The sequence below is a fragment of the Annulohypoxylon maeteangense genome (assembly GCF_022496945.1).
Source record: "Annulohypoxylon maeteangense strain CBS 123835 unplaced genomic scaffold GGS22scaffold_2, whole genome shotgun sequence".
NCBI lineage: Eukaryota > Fungi > Ascomycota > Sordariomycetes > Xylariales > Hypoxylaceae > Annulohypoxylon > Annulohypoxylon maeteangense.
This window is the reverse complement of record NW_025953249.1, coordinates 2,303,877-2,322,707: the sequence shown is the minus strand read 5'-3', so window position 1 is coordinate 2,322,707 and position 18,831 is coordinate 2,303,877. Positions and strand designations below refer to the sequence as shown.

The 18,831-nt window shown below is 48.2% G+C and overlaps 4 protein-coding genes across 4 annotated transcripts; 1 reads left to right on the top strand and 3 right to left on the bottom strand.

Moving 5' to 3' along the window:
- Positions 1-3,042: 3,042 nt before the first annotated feature.
- GGS22DRAFT_177773 (uncharacterized protein) lies at positions 3,043-5,508 on the top strand (the record flags this gene model as incomplete). The annotated part of the gene is made up of 7 exons (XM_047963537.1): positions 3,043-3,046; positions 3,236-3,496; positions 3,567-3,847; position 3,920; positions 4,052-4,185; positions 4,307-4,841; positions 4,901-5,508. The coding sequence occupies 7 exons, from the start codon at positions 3,043-3,045 to the stop codon at positions 5,506-5,508; spliced, it is 1,824 nt and encodes a 607-aa protein (XP_047823058.1).
- Positions 5,509-6,132: 624 nt separating this feature from the next.
- GGS22DRAFT_177772 (uncharacterized protein) lies at positions 6,133-7,855 on the bottom strand (the record flags this gene model as incomplete). Its single annotated transcript, XM_047963536.1, has 3 exons — positions 6,133-6,910; positions 6,967-7,085; positions 7,145-7,855. The coding sequence occupies 3 exons, from the start codon at positions 7,853-7,855 to the stop codon at positions 6,133-6,135; spliced, it is 1,608 nt and encodes a 535-aa protein (XP_047823057.1).
- A 1,651-nt stretch (positions 7,856-9,506) lies between these two features.
- Positions 9,507-11,787, bottom strand: GGS22DRAFT_184797 (DUF803-domain-containing protein; the record flags this gene model as incomplete). Its single annotated transcript, XM_047964227.1, has 2 exons — positions 9,507-10,949; positions 11,005-11,787. The coding sequence occupies 2 exons, from the start codon at positions 11,785-11,787 to the stop codon at positions 9,507-9,509; spliced, it is 2,226 nt and encodes a 741-aa protein (XP_047823056.1).
- A 3,158-nt stretch (positions 11,788-14,945) lies between these two features.
- Positions 14,946-18,455, bottom strand: GGS22DRAFT_153442 (uncharacterized protein). The gene has a single exon (XM_047959850.1). It carries the CDS (start codon positions 18,108-18,110, stop codon positions 15,408-15,410), a length of 2,703 nt encoding a protein of 900 aa, XP_047823055.1. The 5' UTR covers positions 18,111-18,455; the 3' UTR covers positions 14,946-15,407.
- Positions 18,456-18,831: the final 376 nt, after the last annotated feature.

Genomic DNA, 18,831 nt, shown 5'->3' with positions numbered 1-18,831 from the left:
CATAGAAGCATCGAACCCGAACATCATACTTGTAGGATATATTACTACCTGATTAGGTAGGCATTTAAGCTTCTAGATACCTAGGCATTCTTCCGATATCTTGAATTTACTAGGTAGTAAAGATGCCATATAAGTACTAAGTACTTTGCTATTGTCCTTATATCTTAAACACTTGCCTAGGTACTGTGTGATGCTGGAAAGTTCTATCATTGGTTCATTGCTAACCTTTCCGTGATCAATTCGATTGATCCAGAAACCGAAAGATGGTTCATCATTCATTGTAACTCTTATAAATATCCTCTTAACTCACTGGTTGAAACATGATTTCAACCGATAAATAACAGTCACTGAGAAAAATTAACAGAGATGAGTAACCATAAAACCGAGAAGCCGGATTTCTACACCGTGCTTAATGTGACTCGCAATGCCAACGAAACCGAGATCAATTTTACATTCAAACGATCATTAATCTTTAAATATCATCCCTATATGAAGAACGTTCCTTCCGAAGCTAGCAACTATAATTTCACTCAGTTGAAAGAAGCTTATGAGACTCTAACCGACCCAGTTCGTTGACAAAATTATGACAGAAAGCGCCGTCAGCAAGCACGCAAAAGGTCTAAGGTACCACAGCTAGATACGAAATGGACTGGAACATCGAAGAGAGAAAAACCTCTATTGGACAATGATACCAAACGGCGTATATCAAGAGGGTTAGCAGTACGCCTTAAGCGACGATTAGAGAAGCTCTGGGATCGTTTTACCAGTCACGTATTAGGAAACGTTCATTTTATCACTCCTTTATGGAACTCCGGCCAATGATTCTCGCGATGAAAGATGAAGGGATGAGATTGAAGAACAAGATTACGATTTTTACCGAAGAAACAAGGAAGTCAATCACCGATTATGCTAATCTAATGGACGAATATTTCAGGTTTCAAAGAAAGATTTTTTTCATTGTCTCAGATCATAGACTGTGCTTACCAGATTGACTATGCGCTGATGAGAATAGATGCACTGAAGAGAGTTGCAATACCTAGGCATAACGATGACAATTTTCTGTCATTCTGGCGATCTAAATTCCTTACAGACGTAAACAGGTTTTATTCAAAAAGAAGATTAATCGATCGCAGAATTGCGAGCTCCTAGTAAATTTTACCTACTCGGTAACTTGTATTCTCTGTTTTCGAAAGAAAAACGAATCATAGCTAGGTACCTAACCTAGGTAGTGACTCTATCGTGGATAGAAGTTCTTCGAAACCTTGACGATCGTTATCGCGGGTACGGGAACCGTTATAGGCGAAATCAGTGTTTGGATAGGAGGTACCTATCCTATTAAGTATCAACTTAGATAATCATGAAACCAAATTGAAATCATATTAGCCAGGAGGTATGAAATACGAACAATCCAATAGTACGCTCAACTTTCCTCGCACCGACTGTTCTGTAACCAAGGGGCTCAGTATCGTCAAGCTGAAGACGTAGTCAATGTATACCTACCCAGGTTAGGTACTAATGCATGCTGTTCCTAAACTAGACGGTCCATCAACAATTAGCACTAACGTGAAGCTAGAATATTCGGAGAGAATCTTATGTGCCTTCCTTTCTGCTCGTCCCCAAGGCTGTCCAAGAGTCTAGGCACGTTAGCACCACATAGCTTATATCTTGGCCGAACAACTACTAGGCAGCTTTCCTCTCTAGATGTCTCTTTCAACGTCGTCTAGTAAACATAATAATGTATATTTTAGGTCGTTAGACTGCGGGCATCTACTGGCAAGTAGCGGCGCGGGCCAGAAATGCGGACGATAAGCTTCACAAGCTTTCTAGGCATAGGAAGAGGTAGATCTTCCGAGATGAAGTCGTTACTTTTGCGAATAACGCCAAGATCTAAGAAGTGCATTCCTTAGGCGCTCACGTTGGCGCTTGACATGAGCTAAGTTCTTGTGCTGACCACGAAAAAAGGACAGCTAGAACATTTATAGCAGGTAGGTATAGGATTCTTACATAGATCCAATATCACGAACCAACTCGGCTCTATATCCAAGGCGGCGTGGTGAGAAAACACGCGGGTTGATTCCATTTTCGGCCGAGACTTAGGTCCCAAGACTATGGCCCTGCATGGTGGAAGCTGGGGAAGACCTGCTTCTAGAATTGGGACGACCTAAGAACAAACGCGATTGGTAGCGAATATGTTATCATACCTCTATTTCTTGCAAGAATCCTACGTCGCATCAGCAAGATGTCCAATCTCATTTGTGGATCAAAGCAAGGGTTCTGCGTTATCGCCAACGACCTACCTAAAACGGCATAAGGTCAACCTCCCGGGGCTCTTTGCGATCAGGGACTCTTGCTGGGTTGGAGAAGCGAGACTCCAACTTATCTAGATTTCGAAGACGATCATGAGCCCGAAAACGTGGCAGATTACTAAGTGTATGCGCTATAATTGGCCATGTAATAGTGTCAATTAAAGACACTGCGTAATATACCAATCTCGTATGGGTTGCGCTCGCAAAATCGTCCTAGAAGCGTCGGCATGGAGGTGGCCTAGGATTAGTCGGAAGGAGCGTCTGAATTTGAATTTACCCAATACCAAGGACCTTGGCGCATTGCCGTAGTCGTTGACAAGCCCGCGCATCGTGTGATCGGGTTGGAAGTTGAGGGAGGATAAGGAGCCAGGGAATCGGGTCGTGCCCCCCACTGAACGCGCTGTTGCGGATAACCTCGTCTACATAGGAAGCTAGGATAGCTAGGATAGCCAGGCGAAGATCAAAGTCCAAGGTATGCCGCTGATAAGCTAGGTACGATGATCCAGACAAGCCTTGACGGTTTACGACGAGTGGCTATCGTATTTTCTTGGCTTGGTCGGCTGTTCGAGAATGTTATATATCTCTTGATACGCAGCGTTACATCTACCACAGTCTGTCGATCTTTCTGTCTCTGCTCGTCCTCGTCCTTTTCTCTTATCTCAGGCGCGAATCCGGAACGGTAGAGTTGTTTCTTCGGCCTCGAAGTCTCTACTCTCCTGCACAGCAGAACTCTACAATGGGTGAGTCGCACATGTTTCTTACAGGTCTACAATTATTTGAAAAAGAAAAGGATAAAGAAACAATCAAAGAAAAGAAAAGCTATGACTGGCTACCGACTGAATCAGTCACGTGCCCCCTTGCATACACACAAACCACGTGATAAGATCGACCATTGATATTCCCCTGAGAAGCTAATGCATTATCTTTAGATACCGCCACCACCATCCCCACTGTCGTGGCCCCCGTCAGCGCGGTACGGGCCTCCACAGATGAAAAAGGGCTCGACGAGAAGTCTTCGCCTAGTGCTTCGCAGCGAGGCGTCGACGAAGATGGCCGTGAGACGTTCCACGGTCTTGTCCTCCCGACGGAGGAGGAGAAGTCGACTCTAAGGCGCGTCGCCGGAAAGATGCCGGCAACTTGCTACTACCTATGCGCCGTCGAATTCGCAGAGCGTGCTTCCTACTACGGATGTACGTCCCCCCCCCCTTTTCCAACCACGAAAATCTCAGAAACTAACTATTTTTTTTTAAAAAAAAACAGGCAACCAAGTCTACAAGAATTTCATTCGAGCCCCTTTGCCAGCGGACGGTAACGGCACCGGAGCCACGGCGCCGGGAAGTGAGCTTACCGCGGGAGCTCTTGGAAAAGGCTCTGTCGTAGCAACTGCCATGACGGAAGCATTCAAGTTTTTGGCTTACGCGCTGCCCATCTACTTCGGCTGGCTCGCGGACACAAAATATGGTCGTTTCAAGATGATCTGCTGGGGTGTTGGCATCTGTGGCGTAGCTCATATTATCATGATCATCTCCGCGCTCCCGCCTGTTCTGCTCTCTGGCAATGCCATTGGCCCATTCGCTCTGTCTCTCTGGTATGTATCAAACTTCCCGTATTAGGGTGACTTTGAATATAAAGCTAATATTTTCGTAGTACGTTGTTATATCTTTCACTCACTTGCTTTATTCCTCAAACGATAGGACAAACTCGCAATAATTTTGGTTTCTGTATGGCCTACTAATACATAACAGATATGTTATCTATCGGTGCCGCCCAATTCAAGCCGAATATTTCACCCACCGTCATCGACCAGAGCCCCCACAAGGTCGCCCACGTTATCACCGAAAAGAGCGGCGAGAAAGTCATCGTAGACCCTGAAGAGTCGGTTAATTCCGTTATGTTATGGTTTTGGTATGTATAACAACATAAAAATTTCGTCTGATGTGTGTAATAGCTAACGTTGTGGCAGTAAGTGAAGCATACTCCTAGTATAGGAGACACTCAAGAAACGGAATTCAAAAATACTAACACAACATCTCAAAACACCAGACTTGCTCATTAACATCGGCGCCTGCTTCGGTATCCCAACAACATACCTAGCCAAGCTCGTGGGTTACTGGGCCGCTTACCTGATCCCCACAATCCTATACCTCTTGCTCCCGCCCTTACTATGGTACCTCAACCCCCGCCTCGTCAAGCAACCCCCCGGAGGTTCCGACCTAGGCAATGTATTCAAAGTCCTAGGCGACATCTTCGCCAACGGCGGTCTAAAGCGCATCGGTCGGACCGGTTTCTGGGAGGCTGGCAAGCCGAGCGTACGCAAGGCCGCTGGCAGCACAAAGGTCTACACGTACGACGACAACTTCGTCAACGACGTGCGGAGAACCTTCCAGGCCTGCGGCATCTTCCTCTTCTCGCCTATCTGGCAGATCAACGATGGCGGTCTTGGCGCTGCTGCGAATGCGCTTACTGCTGGCATGGATACGAATGGTCTTCCTAACGATCTTTTGGATAACTTGAACTCCGTCTCGATCGTCATAAGTAAGTCTCACCCTGTACCTTTTATATGAGAACAACAGGGTTATTAACACACTTTCTAGTGGTCCCCTTCATGAACCACGTCATCTACCCGCTCCTCCGAAGACGAGGCATCAAATGGGGTCCTATCTCCCGAATGACCTTCGGCTTCGCGCTCGGCACTGTCGGTTCCATCGGGTACTCCGTTCTGCAATACTTCGTGTACAAGACATCGCCTTGCGGCTGGAACGCCACCACTTGCGCCCAAATCGTGCCCGAGGGCGAAGTCTCCGTCTCCACGGTATCGTACGCCTGGTACGCCATCCCCGTCATCATCACCGCCATCTCAGAAATTTTCGTCAACGTCACTGCGTACGGCATCGCGTACTCCCGAGCCCCCAAGAACATGAAGGGTCTCGTCGCATCGCTTAACCTTGCCATGACCGCCGTTTCCGCCGCCATCGGTCTCGCCACCGCCCCGGCCATCAGCGACCCGTATCTCATCTGGGCTTTCGCCGGTCCTACCATCGTCGGCGCCTCGCTCACCGTCATCTTCTGGTTCACGTTCAGACATATCGATAAGGAGGAATTCGTCCTAAACACTGACTTTGGCGATATGAAGAAAGACTCGGACCGTGAAAGCGATGAGGAGACGGCCCCTAAACCGAAGACGATCGATGAGAAGTCTTGAATTGTAGGTGGTTAAGCGTGGAGTTTGAGGTGTCTTGCTTAGAGTAGGAGACTTGTGGTTATTAGACACGAGACGCGGGATATATGTTAACGTCTAGGTATTTATGTAGATGAACTAGGATATACCAATCAAATTCAACCTTGAATGAGTCTCTAAGTGGTCAATAGCTAGGTACCTACACGTCTTTAGTATCATGTATTAGTCAAACCACTTGAATTCTCAGACATTGGGACACATTTCCTAAACACGAAGCTGCGATGTGGAATTGATGGGGCTAGATCTTCCTGATGATATTAAAAAGTAGTTTGCTCATGCAACCCTAACCCTAACCCCGCCTCCTTTTGGGGTGTAAGGACATGTCCTCATTCCGCAGCACACTCACCAGCTCCAGGTCTACATTCCCCTATTTGACCTCATCATTACCCACACGTCCTAATCCTACCTACCTACCTACTCATATCTCAAAAACATCAATTATCAATCACAATCCCGCAAGCCATGCAAGTCAAGACAAACCAATTCAGAGCACATGCAAAGAGCACACCGTCAATAAACGAACTCAATCATGACACATTTCCGTTTTGCATTTCAGTATCGGTTTTATTGTTACAAGCCCCGTCTCCCCTAAAACCCAGGACACCTCTTATCGAACGGGCTCTTCTGGTTTTGCGGCGTGCATACCATCTCGTTCGCGAACGCCCTCCATCGATCCAACAGGTCAGTCTCTCGGACGCCGTCGTGCTGGGGGTAAAAGCTGAGGTGTCCGACGACGCTACGCGTGTCGATAACGAACGGTCTACGCGTTCGCTTCGGGATCGTCACCGTGATGTCCTCCTCGTCATCTTCCGCGATTGGCAGCGCCGCCTTGATGTCGTGACCCCACAACGCCACAAAGTTGAGGTTGTATCTCTTGTATTGCGTGTTGTACAGCTGCTCTGCACCCGGACCACCCTTATTCTCTGCCGCGTGCTTCACCGCGACGGCTGATGTGTTTTTCCCTTTGGGAAAATCTTGCGGTGATCCGAAGAAGTAATGGGCGATGGTGTTGTCCTCGAGGTTCTTCAGCAACGAGTACTGTTGCTGGCTCGCTATGGCCCAGGATTTCCATGCCTTTTCGTACATAGACTCAACACCCTTGTTTCCTCCATGCAGATAGTTCAGCCCCATTGGTGACTTCATTAGGTCGAAGGGGTCATCTGATATCAACAGGAATGGGTGACCAAAATACGGACGAGGAGGGAAGATCTCGTCATTGAACTCTATGCTGCGGAGATCGCTGATATTTAGTTTCGGTAAACTTGACTCCGGGAAATTGCTTTTGTCAGATGGTCGCCATGACTCTGCAGCAGGGTGTGATGGCTTCTCTCTTGGATCAGGCCTAAATGCATGGATTGCACCGACGCTGTGAAAATGTGAGTACTAATACAAGACGAAAATGAAGAACATAGAGACACTAACTGGAAGTGCTCGTAGCCTGTTAAGGGACTGTTGACCAAGTTTGCCGACACAGCAAACGGGTGGGGCGTAGCGATGCGGGTATGGACTAGCTGTGGTATCGCGTCCGGGTGAATGAAAATCTATAATAATGTTAGATAACCCTCTTGGCAATAAAATTGTCCACGAAATGGCAACCTACAATGTCGTCGTCAATTTTCACGTATATAGTATCGTCTTCAACAATAGAGTCCCAAATGCAGCCGTATGAAGAGCCTTCGCAGGTGTTGGCCTCTACGATGTGGTAATGTTCTTCTCTTCGTGAAACGAGATCTCTCAGGTAATCAAGGTCTTCTTCCTTATTCGTATGCACCATAAATCGAATTTCGTCAACGTATCCCCCGTTCGCGGCCAGATTTTGTTGTAGATAGCAGTCCAGGAAGTCGACCGTTCTCTTGCGGCCGTAGAACACTAGCGCAACGATTTTGATACCTACAGGCTTCTTCCAGCCGCCCTTGGGCGCGAAAGACTCAAGTCTTACGGTGTTGTTCTCACGTTCAAGGGAAGGTGTGTATCGACCTTTCCAATCGACAGGCCAGGTTGTGCATTGTCCAGGTACATCTGGTACAGGTGCTAGAGGCGGATTTTGAAAGGGAGCCAGCCTATATAATTCGTGATGCGTGACCTCAAAAATGACCATAGAAAGAGCGAGGAAAACTATGATGGCGATTATCAGTCGCCGGAGGTCGATTTTTCGTCTTAGGAGGTTGTGGTTGACGTAGCGCAACCACCACTCGCGATCTACACCCATGGCTTTCATATTTTTAGGTTGACTGTGGTGAAAATCCGACCGTTCGGCATCCCATCCCAAGCTTGCGCGCGTAGACGACGAGGCGGTCGACGATTTTCCCATGAATGACGATGCGCCAACTACCCATTTAAGGGCAGGAAGCATGAAAAGGCATTGCCGTGCGCGATGGGAGCGGAGATTGCGAAAAAGCCGATTCTTATTTCTGCAGGACGGTTGGTGCCAAGATGATCAATGTACGCATAGTATAAATTAGACGGACCAGAACGGAAGTACCAGTTGGTCGGTATGGGGCAGCGTAGCTCTGAGACTGAAATCCACCATTGCCAGCTGAGCGAGATGAGTCCAGGCTTAATGCACCCAATCAATTGGCCCTTGATTGAGTCGGTGGCTCATCTCGTCGGATGGATGAGTGGTCACTTGGTAAGCCCCAATAGGCCAAGCGAGCCGTGCCCCTGAAATGCCAAGGGCGCAAGAGTGATTCGTTTAAGGCCGTCAGCGAATCCTTCCGTATGGATCTGCTAACATTGTGGAAATGCGATTTGCAGGACTATATGTATGTCGTCCCAAACATTGAGACGATGAAACTTGAGCTTATCCAAATAAAATGTTTGCGTTAATAATGTCGGTATGTAGGTAATAGGTAAGTATTATTTTGATGTTTGATGTTTGGTATGTCACAATTCATAAAATTATAAACTCGATCTCTTATGTTAAGAACTATTGCCAAGACCGGTATATCTATATATCCGCTATTATCTACTCTACTAATACTACTTCAAGGAGATACATTTCAATGCATAAAATACCACCTTCTAAAAGAAGGAACTCACGATCTGCCAGGGATCTACAAGGTATCCATGATGTGAACTTGGTACAGGGGATTCGATCGACGCTGCCCCGAGCCCGCCATCCCTGAGCACTTCAGCTGCACCGGTAGTTTCCGATCTGAGTTTTTTAATTTTAGAATACGGCTGTACGGCTTTATCTATCATGATGCTTCATATTCACATCTATTCATATCAATTCATATGATTTCTCTTTATACATCATGAATCAGTATAAACTAATACTATGCGTTCAAGTCTGACACTGTCTCATCTATGTCGTTACAAGGAACTACCTGGATTGTTTGTTATGTCAGACCCGCAAATCAATTCCTAAGGGTTACAAATTCCTAGGTACCTTACTTTCCAGGACAAACATTAAGAATCCTGACTCGGACTTTAAAGACGGGTAGGGCTGAGCACGATCAGGAATTAAGACATGACGGAAAATAATATCATTAAGCTTTGTGAATCAAGCTTGCGACGTCTGACATTTGACGTGCGATGTAACTTGCTATCCGACGGGAACATTGAATACATTAGGCTACGTAGGTACCAAGGTAACCAAGTAGGGAGTTGCCGGTACCCGTATACAAACTTCTAGAACATCCATCTTGTTAGATGTCTTGCTATTCCCCTTGGTCCTCTAAGTAGTATCTATAATACAGTCGTCCCCCCAGGTAAATCTAGGTCTCTTGCTAGTGATGCTATCGCGTGTTTACATGTTACCGTTATCCTATGCAACGTCTATACCGCACCCTTGTATTTCCTTCCTGGCTCCGGCAAGCATATTCTTCTATCCAACATGACCTATGTATTCATACAAACCGGTCTGCCAGCGAGGTATGTAAAAATGTACCCATCATGATAACCCGAAAAAGAAAATGAATATGCACATTACTCATGTCTCATCATCTTTTGCGCCGCCCCTAGATGAAGGCTCCATCTCCACCGCGAGGTGGACTTCGTCCTGGCGGCCGTGGGGGCGAACTATGAGGTGTCGTATCTCTACTACCATTACGGCCCCCGTTCCAACCCCCTCGACTCGATTCATAGTCTTCGTACTCGGTCTCCTTGTCATAACTTCCCCTCCTGGGCGGAGTATGCGTTATGCCCCGGCCGTACCGCTCCGCTCTTTTATCGTCCGAATATACATAGTCGTCGCTTTCATCGTCGTCGTCATTGTCGTATCGGGGCTGTGCTGGTTGGGTATGGGAATCACCCTTAACGAGACCCAGCCTCTCCTCCTCGGTCGCATTCTTCACTTGAGCTTGACGGTCCAAGTACCCGCGTGACCCCATCCTATGGTGAGACGGCGGGTTCCTCGACGGCGGTAGCGCTTGTTCCTGTGTACTGTCAGCTTGATGCCGACGAAACACATTTTGGAACGAGAACTGCCGACGTGCTGAGTGAACCTCTCCGTGAGGTGGCGGTGTTGGTGGGGCCAGAGAGGTCGCACTAGCACTTGGCTTTTGTGTTTCCATAAACTGAATATGTCGTCCAGCACTGCTAGATGCTATACTAGCAGCGCCACTATACTCGGTCTTCCGCAGGCCATCCGGAAGACCGTATATATGATCTCGGCTAGCTCCATACGGACTGGCTTCGTTTCCATACTTCTGACCCGGCACAGCAATATCGGTTAGCTGCAGCGGGTGCATTGGACTTTGAACATGAGGAGGATTGTGATCTCCTTGGGGGAAATCGGGATGTCCTGGGAGCAAAACACTCTTCGTTCGATTTCGAATCGTTCCAGCTATGCTCGAAAGTATACTCGGAGACATCTGGCGATTACGATCTTCCTCCAGCTCCTCCGCGGTCGGGAATCTCGACCTGCCTAGGGGCGGGTGTGCTGGAGTATTGACGGGACTCGGAGTTGCCACAGAACGACTCCTGAAACTAGAAGTAATCGTTGTTCGCCTTCGTCTTAACCCGTCCCATTCGTACAACTGTTGTCCATCTTCACTAACTGGTGCAAGACGTTCCATTTCTTTTTCTTCACGAAGTCGCCGGAATTCTTCTTGTTCCATTCTCATTCGCGCTTGAGAAATTCGTCGTACAATGGCGGCGGCTCCACGAATAGCATCAGCTTTGGGTTCCGTTTCGGGTTGCTCTTGTTCAGCGATTGTATGAATTTGATCCAGATCCCCAGCAAAAACAGCGGAATCCGGTACGTCCTTTGCGGATTTAGACAACTGAAGCAAAACAACACCTGCGCAGATGGTAAGAAATCCCATGACTACCGTAACAATTTGTGTAGCGGTGCCCTTGAACCCCTGAAAAAGAACAGCTGAAGTTATGATCGTCGTGCTCGTGAAATAAACATAGTACGTCGGGGTGACCATGGCCGCATTAAACAAATTCAGCGCTTTCTATGCGAAGTGTCAGCAACGTCACCTCTGCACAATTTAATGATTAGCAACTTACGTTCAGATAAATGATCTCGGTCAGTAGCGTGGCGATAACAAATACGAGAACGACATATAAGAACCATTGGTTAAACTGGGGAGTGCCGCCGGCCTGCGCAACAATGGCGGCACCCAGACCTTGAGTAGCGACAACGCTCAGCCCACCGATCCAGCTGCAGACTGAGATGTACGGAAACATGTTCTTCTTGCCATATCGCGGACCAACCCAGAAGGCAACGAAAGTAGCCCCGACAATAATGACACCTGCATAAGTCAAAAAGCCCGGCGTGACAACAAATTTCTGCAGTTCCTGAATATTTGCGACGGATGATTCCGTCGGAGCATTCAAAACGATGACAACGGATCCAACTATACACAAAAAGCAGGCAACTTTGCCGACCATACTGAGTCTCTCTTTCAAGAATATGGCTGAGAGAACGGCGGTGATAACAACCGATAAAGCTCCCAAGGACGTAACCAAAATGGCATCGGTAAAGGCGTAGGCGGCGAAATTGCAGATCTCGCCTATGATCATCAGCGTCATACCAGACCACCAAAATGCATTTTTAAGATAGCCATAACCCTCGCCAGCGACTTCATTGTATTTTTCGTTTGCTTTTAGTAGCCCGACCTTCTTCATCACAAATGATACTCCGATAAAGCAGCCAGAAGCAATGGCTAAGGAGATACCAATGACCTTATAAGTAGGGGGTCGAGTTTGTTTGTCGGCATCGCTGCTCGTCTCGTTCGCTCTAGCATAAATCTGGTTGGCTGCGACGAGCAGTTGCGCCGTTTGGTCCATACTGGAACCACGAAAACGGCGAAAAGCCGCCAAATAGGAATATGCTGTTACCCAGGGAGTCTTCGGATCGACGGTCTGTTATTCTTCTAGCAAAAGCGAATATCGGGGAGGATGGTGGAGATGGTCAAATCTAGCTGGCGATTTCTAATGAATTGTGCTGCGCGGTGCAATTATTTTTGGGCGTATGAAGGCAAAGCATAGGTGATTTCGTTGTCGCAAAGGTAGAGTGATCGGTAGTGACCCGTCGCCGTATTACACACAATATAGTATCCAATAATAGAGAGATGGTTTCTGATCAACAGAGTAACCAAACTCTGAATTGCGCAAACCTACACAATCAAGAGGCCAGCGTCAGCAAAATAATAATGGCGTCGGACCACCCTATAGTACTAGAATGGATAGACTACAGGGATTGTTGGGGATCAGTTCAGCGGTAGCTAACTGGCGTTACTTGTAACAAAAAACGATTGTGTTCAATGTTACGAAGAAAAGGTAGGGGCTTAATATGAGACGATTGTTGAGGGAGCAGATGCGAATAGCAAGAGATCGGTGTTAGTCGGCGCCGAACTGGGTTGATTTATGAAACAACGATAACAAGGGACAGCAAATATAGGATCGTCAATCGTAAATCGGTATGTTCGTAAGGTCAAGGGAGTTTATCCAACGGTTTGTGTTGGTTTATTGTGACATTGAAAGATTCGCAACAAGGCAATTCTAACATGGAATTTTAGAGATTGGGAGACAAAGACTTTGATAGAGAAAGAGTTGAGATCGGAAGTTAGGAAGAACTTTCCCATGCTCTCACGAGAATTATTCAAGAGTTAATCGCCTGGACGACAGCCGTATCGCATCCGATGGCACTTACTGCATATGTGCGTGTATATAGCACGTAATGTAGCGTCGTTGTACTAAGGCCCTGACCGGCAAAATTTATAAGGGGGGTCTTATAGCAAAAACCGGCCTTATAGAATATTTTTTTAATTACTAATGTAAAGCTATACCTTTTTGGGCAGTATCTCTGAGGATAAGCCGTATCCACTTGTTATAAGACCCTGCTCATTATGTACCGCGCTAAGCAGGGGGCTGATCTTTTCCATATTAGGTTAGAGACCCCCCTTAGAAAGCTGTAAGCCGGATTTCTGTAAGAGCTTCAGCGCGCAAGCTTTTTCTTCTTATAAAAAGAGCTCTTATATTTTATATTATGTAAGCAAATCAAATAATACGAATATATCGTCGTATTATTAGGCAAAACTGATGCAAATATATTCAAACAAAAGAGCTGATTTTTAGCTTCTTAATGATATTAGTTTTGAAGAGCTTAAGGTAAGATTCGATTGATGAATAGCTTTGAAAGATTTCTGCCGAATAAGGAAATAGTGAGGCTTGCGACAGCGAGGGTTGAGATTTAACCTGTCCTTGCTTTACGTAAGACTTTATGTAAGACATTAGGTAAGACAAGTACAATGTATCTTAATCGGATTAGGACTAGTACAAAACATGAGATACAACTGCAATTGACCCACTTTATATATATGGGCCTTGTATTTTTTATTTTATAAGACTACCCTTATAAAATTTGCCGGTCACAGCCTAATTTGATAGTGCATGTTAGTGCGGGACAGCCGGGAAGAGGCAGGTTTCCAAGATTCAGACCCTGTGTTGCTACCTGTTCCGCCTAACTAAACTATAAGCTAAGTACATGTTTAGGTACCTAAGCTCTTGAGCTACTCAACTGTAAGGAGCTCTGGAGGTTACGTATGGGGTTGGGGCTGAGCTGGGATCCATATTAAGAGCCTAACAGCTTCTGTATCCAGAGGGACGACAAAGCAGCCCTGCAAATGTGGGCCACATGATGTTTGTGCCACTAACAAAAAGTATATTGAACCCACCACTTTTTTAGTCCACCACACCACGCAGAATAGCGTCAGAATAAATGGGCCATGTGTGAACCACCCGAAATGGTACTGTATTACACTGTGTTTTGATCTATCCCCTATATTATCTAATTAGGAAATTGTCAGCTTTGCCATAGCATCAAAGAGTCTAGGGGATAGTAAACTTACAGTGTATTACAGTAGTATTAATACATGGCTCGCACATGGCTCACTTATTCTGACGCTATTCTGCCACGTAACTTCTTTTTAATCAAATACCAAACTTCAATCAACTAATAATTGAAGCTACAACTCCGATTGGGAAAGTCTTCAGAGCCGGTTCTCTACCTAATGTGCCTCGACATTTTCCTTCCTAAGATCAATAAAACTACCTCTACGTAATACCTACGGGACTCCGGATAGTATTCAGTTCAATGTTCGATGTATCCAAGTTGTACCTATTCCCCAATCTATCTAAAAAGTACCCAGGTACCTAACTACAAAGGTATCGCATTGTTTACAATATTAAAAAAGCATTCACTAATAAGTAGACTTATAGTTATTACCTATATCTAAACCTTTACGCCACACGGTCACTCTTGATTTTACTGGCTTGTATCGCGCCATTCCAAAGTTCTTACTTATATGGTCTCATATAGAATATCTAAGTTGAGGATTCGTGCCGATTCTCGATCTATATTACCCAATTGGATCTTGACCATCCTCTTGGGGGCTGATCTTCAGCGCTCTCAGGCGTCTTACACGTTTACGGTTTCCCTCTTAAAAACCCTGCATACATAGGTACACATATGGTCACATCGCTTCCCCCGCGCTTACAGAATGTGACAGTGTGATGTCAAACGAAACCACTAAACGCTACCAGATTAATTGATAGGCCATCGACTTAGAGCCAAGAAGTCGATATGCTTCAAGACGACAACTCCGTTCTTTGTGCGCTCTCAAGTGACAAAGATAACTCGTCACCATGACTTCTAGCGAAAGAGCCGGCGGCCAACTTGGAGAACTGTAACCAACATACCTGTTTTACCAGGTACAGGTACTTTACTAACTAATAGCGACCGAACCGGGTCATACACGCAGCAGACCCAACCCCCACGCTCCAGACCTAGCCATTTTAATGAAAGTGCATCAGTAAGAGTTCGTATCCGATACACAGCAGCTGACGAGTCAATGGTCAACGATCAACGATCAACTAAAAAACACTACAGTACCTAAATACTAAATTTCGCGGTAGTATGCATTGCGGCTCTTATCGCTCTAACTACGACTTCCATTCTTCTTAGATCAGCAAGTACACAGCTTTAGTTCTTTAAGTCTAGGCCAGTCAAGTTCCAAGAATGAGTCGGAGGATCTCACTGCAATAGTCAGCATTTAAAGATTGATCATTTAACACCTGGGCATACAGGTAAATAAAGCATGGATACAAATACAACTCACGAAAACTCTTCAGGGGTAATCAAATTTCTATTCAAGACTTGCTTAATATTTGAGGGTTCAAAGTCTTATCTCATTCAATCTATTATTATAATAACTTAACTCTTTCGTTTGAGATATATACTGCAGGGATCTATACTTACAATGATGAAATACTTAGTAGTATAACAAGCAGGTATACTCAGGTCATCTGGACTACTAACTTACTTATGATTTAAAGGGGGAACCCCTATAAAACTTACCGTTCGCCTAGGTACCTACTTAAATAACAAAGGGAGGGCTCGCTTATTCCTATTGTCCGACGTTGGCGTTTGGATCGAAATATGGATCGAATTCTTGTTGTAGCGCATTGAAAAAGTCACTTAGCTCGAGGGACGGATCATAATTGTTCGACGGGCTTAAAAGCTCATTTATCCCGAGGTTTACCGCACTAAAAGATTGCGGTGAGTTTCCAGACTGTTGGCTTCCCGGCGAATTTCCCTGGGGGGGCTGAGGGTTCGTCGGTGATACGAAAGGTGCAGGTGAGTTTTGGTTTCCAGGCCCAGCTTGCACACCACCGCTGCCGCCGCCGCTACCATCGCTGGCACTCTGATTACTAGGGCTACCACCGGTGGCATTATCACCGGCGGCACTGTCGCTACCACCGCTGCTAGGGCTGTAGATACTACCGCTGGGTATACCACCGTTATTACCATAGCCGTCGCCGTCGCCGCCGCTGCTTCCGCCGTTTCCGCCGCTGCCGCCGTTGCTGCCGTTGCTGCCGTTGCTGCCGTCGCCGCCGCTGCTGCTGCCGTTGCCGCTGCCGCTGCCGCTGTCATTGCCGCTGCCATTGCCGCTACCGCTAGCGTCGCTACCACCGCTACCACCGCTACTATCCCCCGATCCTCCGGAAGGAGTGATTTGATCGGGGCTACCAGCGTTGCCGTAGCCTGGCATAATACCCCCGCCGCAAAATACACTAAACCGAGGAATGTTTGGGTCCGCAAGCATCACCTCGCCACCAGGCCCATCTTTGATCGGATTCAACCCCGTGCCGGGAGCCGCCACAACCAGATCGTGACACGCCTTACACTGCCACGCAATAGGCATATTCTCGCCCCCCTCCGGCCCCTGGAAATCGAAGGCTTGAACACTAGGGTTCTTATGACATGCCGGGCAGATGACCGTGGTGCCGTACACGCTCCCCGCATACGCATCAACATTCTCTACTCCTAGCCGCAGATTAATCACATGCTGCAGGCGATGCGGAGTGCAAAGGTACCGATTCAACAGTTTCGTCGCGCACGAGCACCCCGTCATCCCAAGCGCGTCGCCAGCAAACCCACCGACCGTGTTGAACGGAGCAACCGGCGGCCACTGGCTGGGCACCACGCCATGGTACCCCGACGGCATCCCCCAGATGCGCAAGCCGCTCCCCGCTAACAGGTGCGGGCTGTTCACAATGTCGTGGCAGCACGCCGCGCAGCAGTACGCACGCAGGTTCGCCACCGACCCCAGGAGAAACGGGAAGAACCGGTTCCGGCTCTCCTGCTCGCACTGCTCGCAGATCGGGAACCCGCCATGCGGATGCGTCGTGTCCTCGCAGCTCGCCGCCGCCTGGTTGCCGCAGGGTTGCCCGTTCTTGGATACTTGACACGTCATGCTCCAATGCTGCGTCAGGCGCCCGTTCGGGAAGAACCGCTGCGCTGGGATGTTGGCGAGCACAGGCCTGGGCTGCGGATGGTTCAGGATAGGCCGGATAAGCCTTCTCACGTTCGGGTAGAAGGGGTGGTCCGGTTGGAACGAGTCGATGAAGAGATCCATGTTGATCGAGGAGCCGTCGTCGTTGCCATGCGTTGGATGCGGAGGACCCGGCGATGGGGGACGCGTCGAGGGTGCCAACGTCACGTTCTGCACCGGCGGATTCCCGGGGCTGAGCTGCTCGACCGCACCCGGGTTTGCGATGGCGTCGGCTGGGAGGGCGACGGTTAGTGCCGGTGTGTACTGTTGCGTCGCAAACCCCCAGCGCTCGAGGAGGAAGTCTCTGACGTCTCGGAGCAGCACTGAGGCGTCGGGTGGGCTCTGGTTTATCACCTCCTGGACAAGATAATGTCTGATATTCTCCGTTACGATGATCTGATGACCTTCCGTGACTAGCAACTTCGTGTTGTCCCACATCTTCTCATAGTCATCCTTCTGATTCTTGGCATAATTCGCGGGGTCGAAATTGGAACCAATCCACAGAGTATCAACAATCGGGACCTGAGGAAGCGGAATCGGTGGGGGAAGTGATGGGATATAACCATCCTTGGCAAGGTTCTGGAGCGGTGCGACTTGCGAGGGGACTAAGGGTTGTGGCAGAGGGGGGATTGGAGGTTCGACATGATGCTCGGGCATTTTCCCTGGGAACGGCAGCCTTGCAGGGTCTTGTCCTTCCAGAAGCGGCAGCCATGAGAGATGATAGTCGTGCGGTATCAGGCGTATGGGTGCTAATATGGGCCAGTCAGAGTTCACGCCCTCGTCATTATATCTCAACCTGTGATAATAAAGAGGCAGATTGTCGCCAGGGGCGCCGCGCCAGAAACAATTATGCTGGTTTGGACCCGGGCATACCGCTTCGTTGTGTAGAACACAGGAATCGCATGGTCGCTTTCTATCGCATCTGCGAAGATAGTGCCTGCAGTGGTCACACTCGCCCACGCGCATTATCTTTTCTTGACCACTTAGCGGGCGCGGAGCCAATGCTCTGCCCTGGAATACACAAAAGAGGCCCCATAGGCTACACTCGGAACAGCCCCGGTTGGCGCCCGGTTCCATGTCACAATTGTGTCTCCCCTTACAACGCCTGATGCATGTTTCGCACTTGTCATGAGCATTAAACCTTGTCGGCTTCACTAGTCCCCTCCAAGCATCCCTCGGATCGGGTCTCTCTGTGGGGGACTCATCGGAGTTTTCTTCTGACTCACCGGAGTCCGACAAGTACCCAGTGCCCGGCGCCCCCTCGGCAATCGGCATTGGCCACGGATAAGGCCTGTGACAAATGACAGGCCCAGCAGGATTGTGCACAGGAGGTTGTACTTGAGGCTGCTGTACCTGGGGCTGCTGCACTTGGGGCTGCTGCACCTGAGGCTGCTGAGGCTGCTGAGGCTGTTGTACTTGGGGTTGCTGTACTTGAGGCTGTAGCACTTGAGGCTGCTGGGGCTGTTGTACTTGAGGCTGCTGAGGCTGCTGTACTTGAGGTTGTTGTACTTGGGGCTGCAGCACTTGGGGCTGCAGCACTTGAGGCTGCAGCACTTGAGGCTGCTGTACTTGAGGTTGTTGCACTTGGGGCTGCAGCACTTGAGGCTGCTGTATTTGAGGGGGTTGTACGTTAGGATCTTGCCCTGGAGGAGACAGTCCCTGGGGATCTTGCCCTGGAGGAGACAGTCCCTGGGGATCTTGCCCTGGAGGAGACAGTCCCTGGGGATCTTGCCCTGGAGGAGACAGTCCCTGAGGATCTTGCCCTGGAGGGGACAGTCCCTGAGGATCTTGCCCTGGAGGGGACAGTCCCTGGGGAGAGTTTCCCTGGGGATCTTGTCCTTGAGGGGATCCCCCTTGAGGAGATTGGTCTGGGGAAGTGAAGCTGAGATTTTGATTTTGGGCAAGAAACCAATCAGGTATGTGCGGAGGCGGGCCCCCTGGAACCCGTCCAAAAAAGTCGAATGTTGGCGCAGGGAGCTCCTGCTGTCCTCGTGGA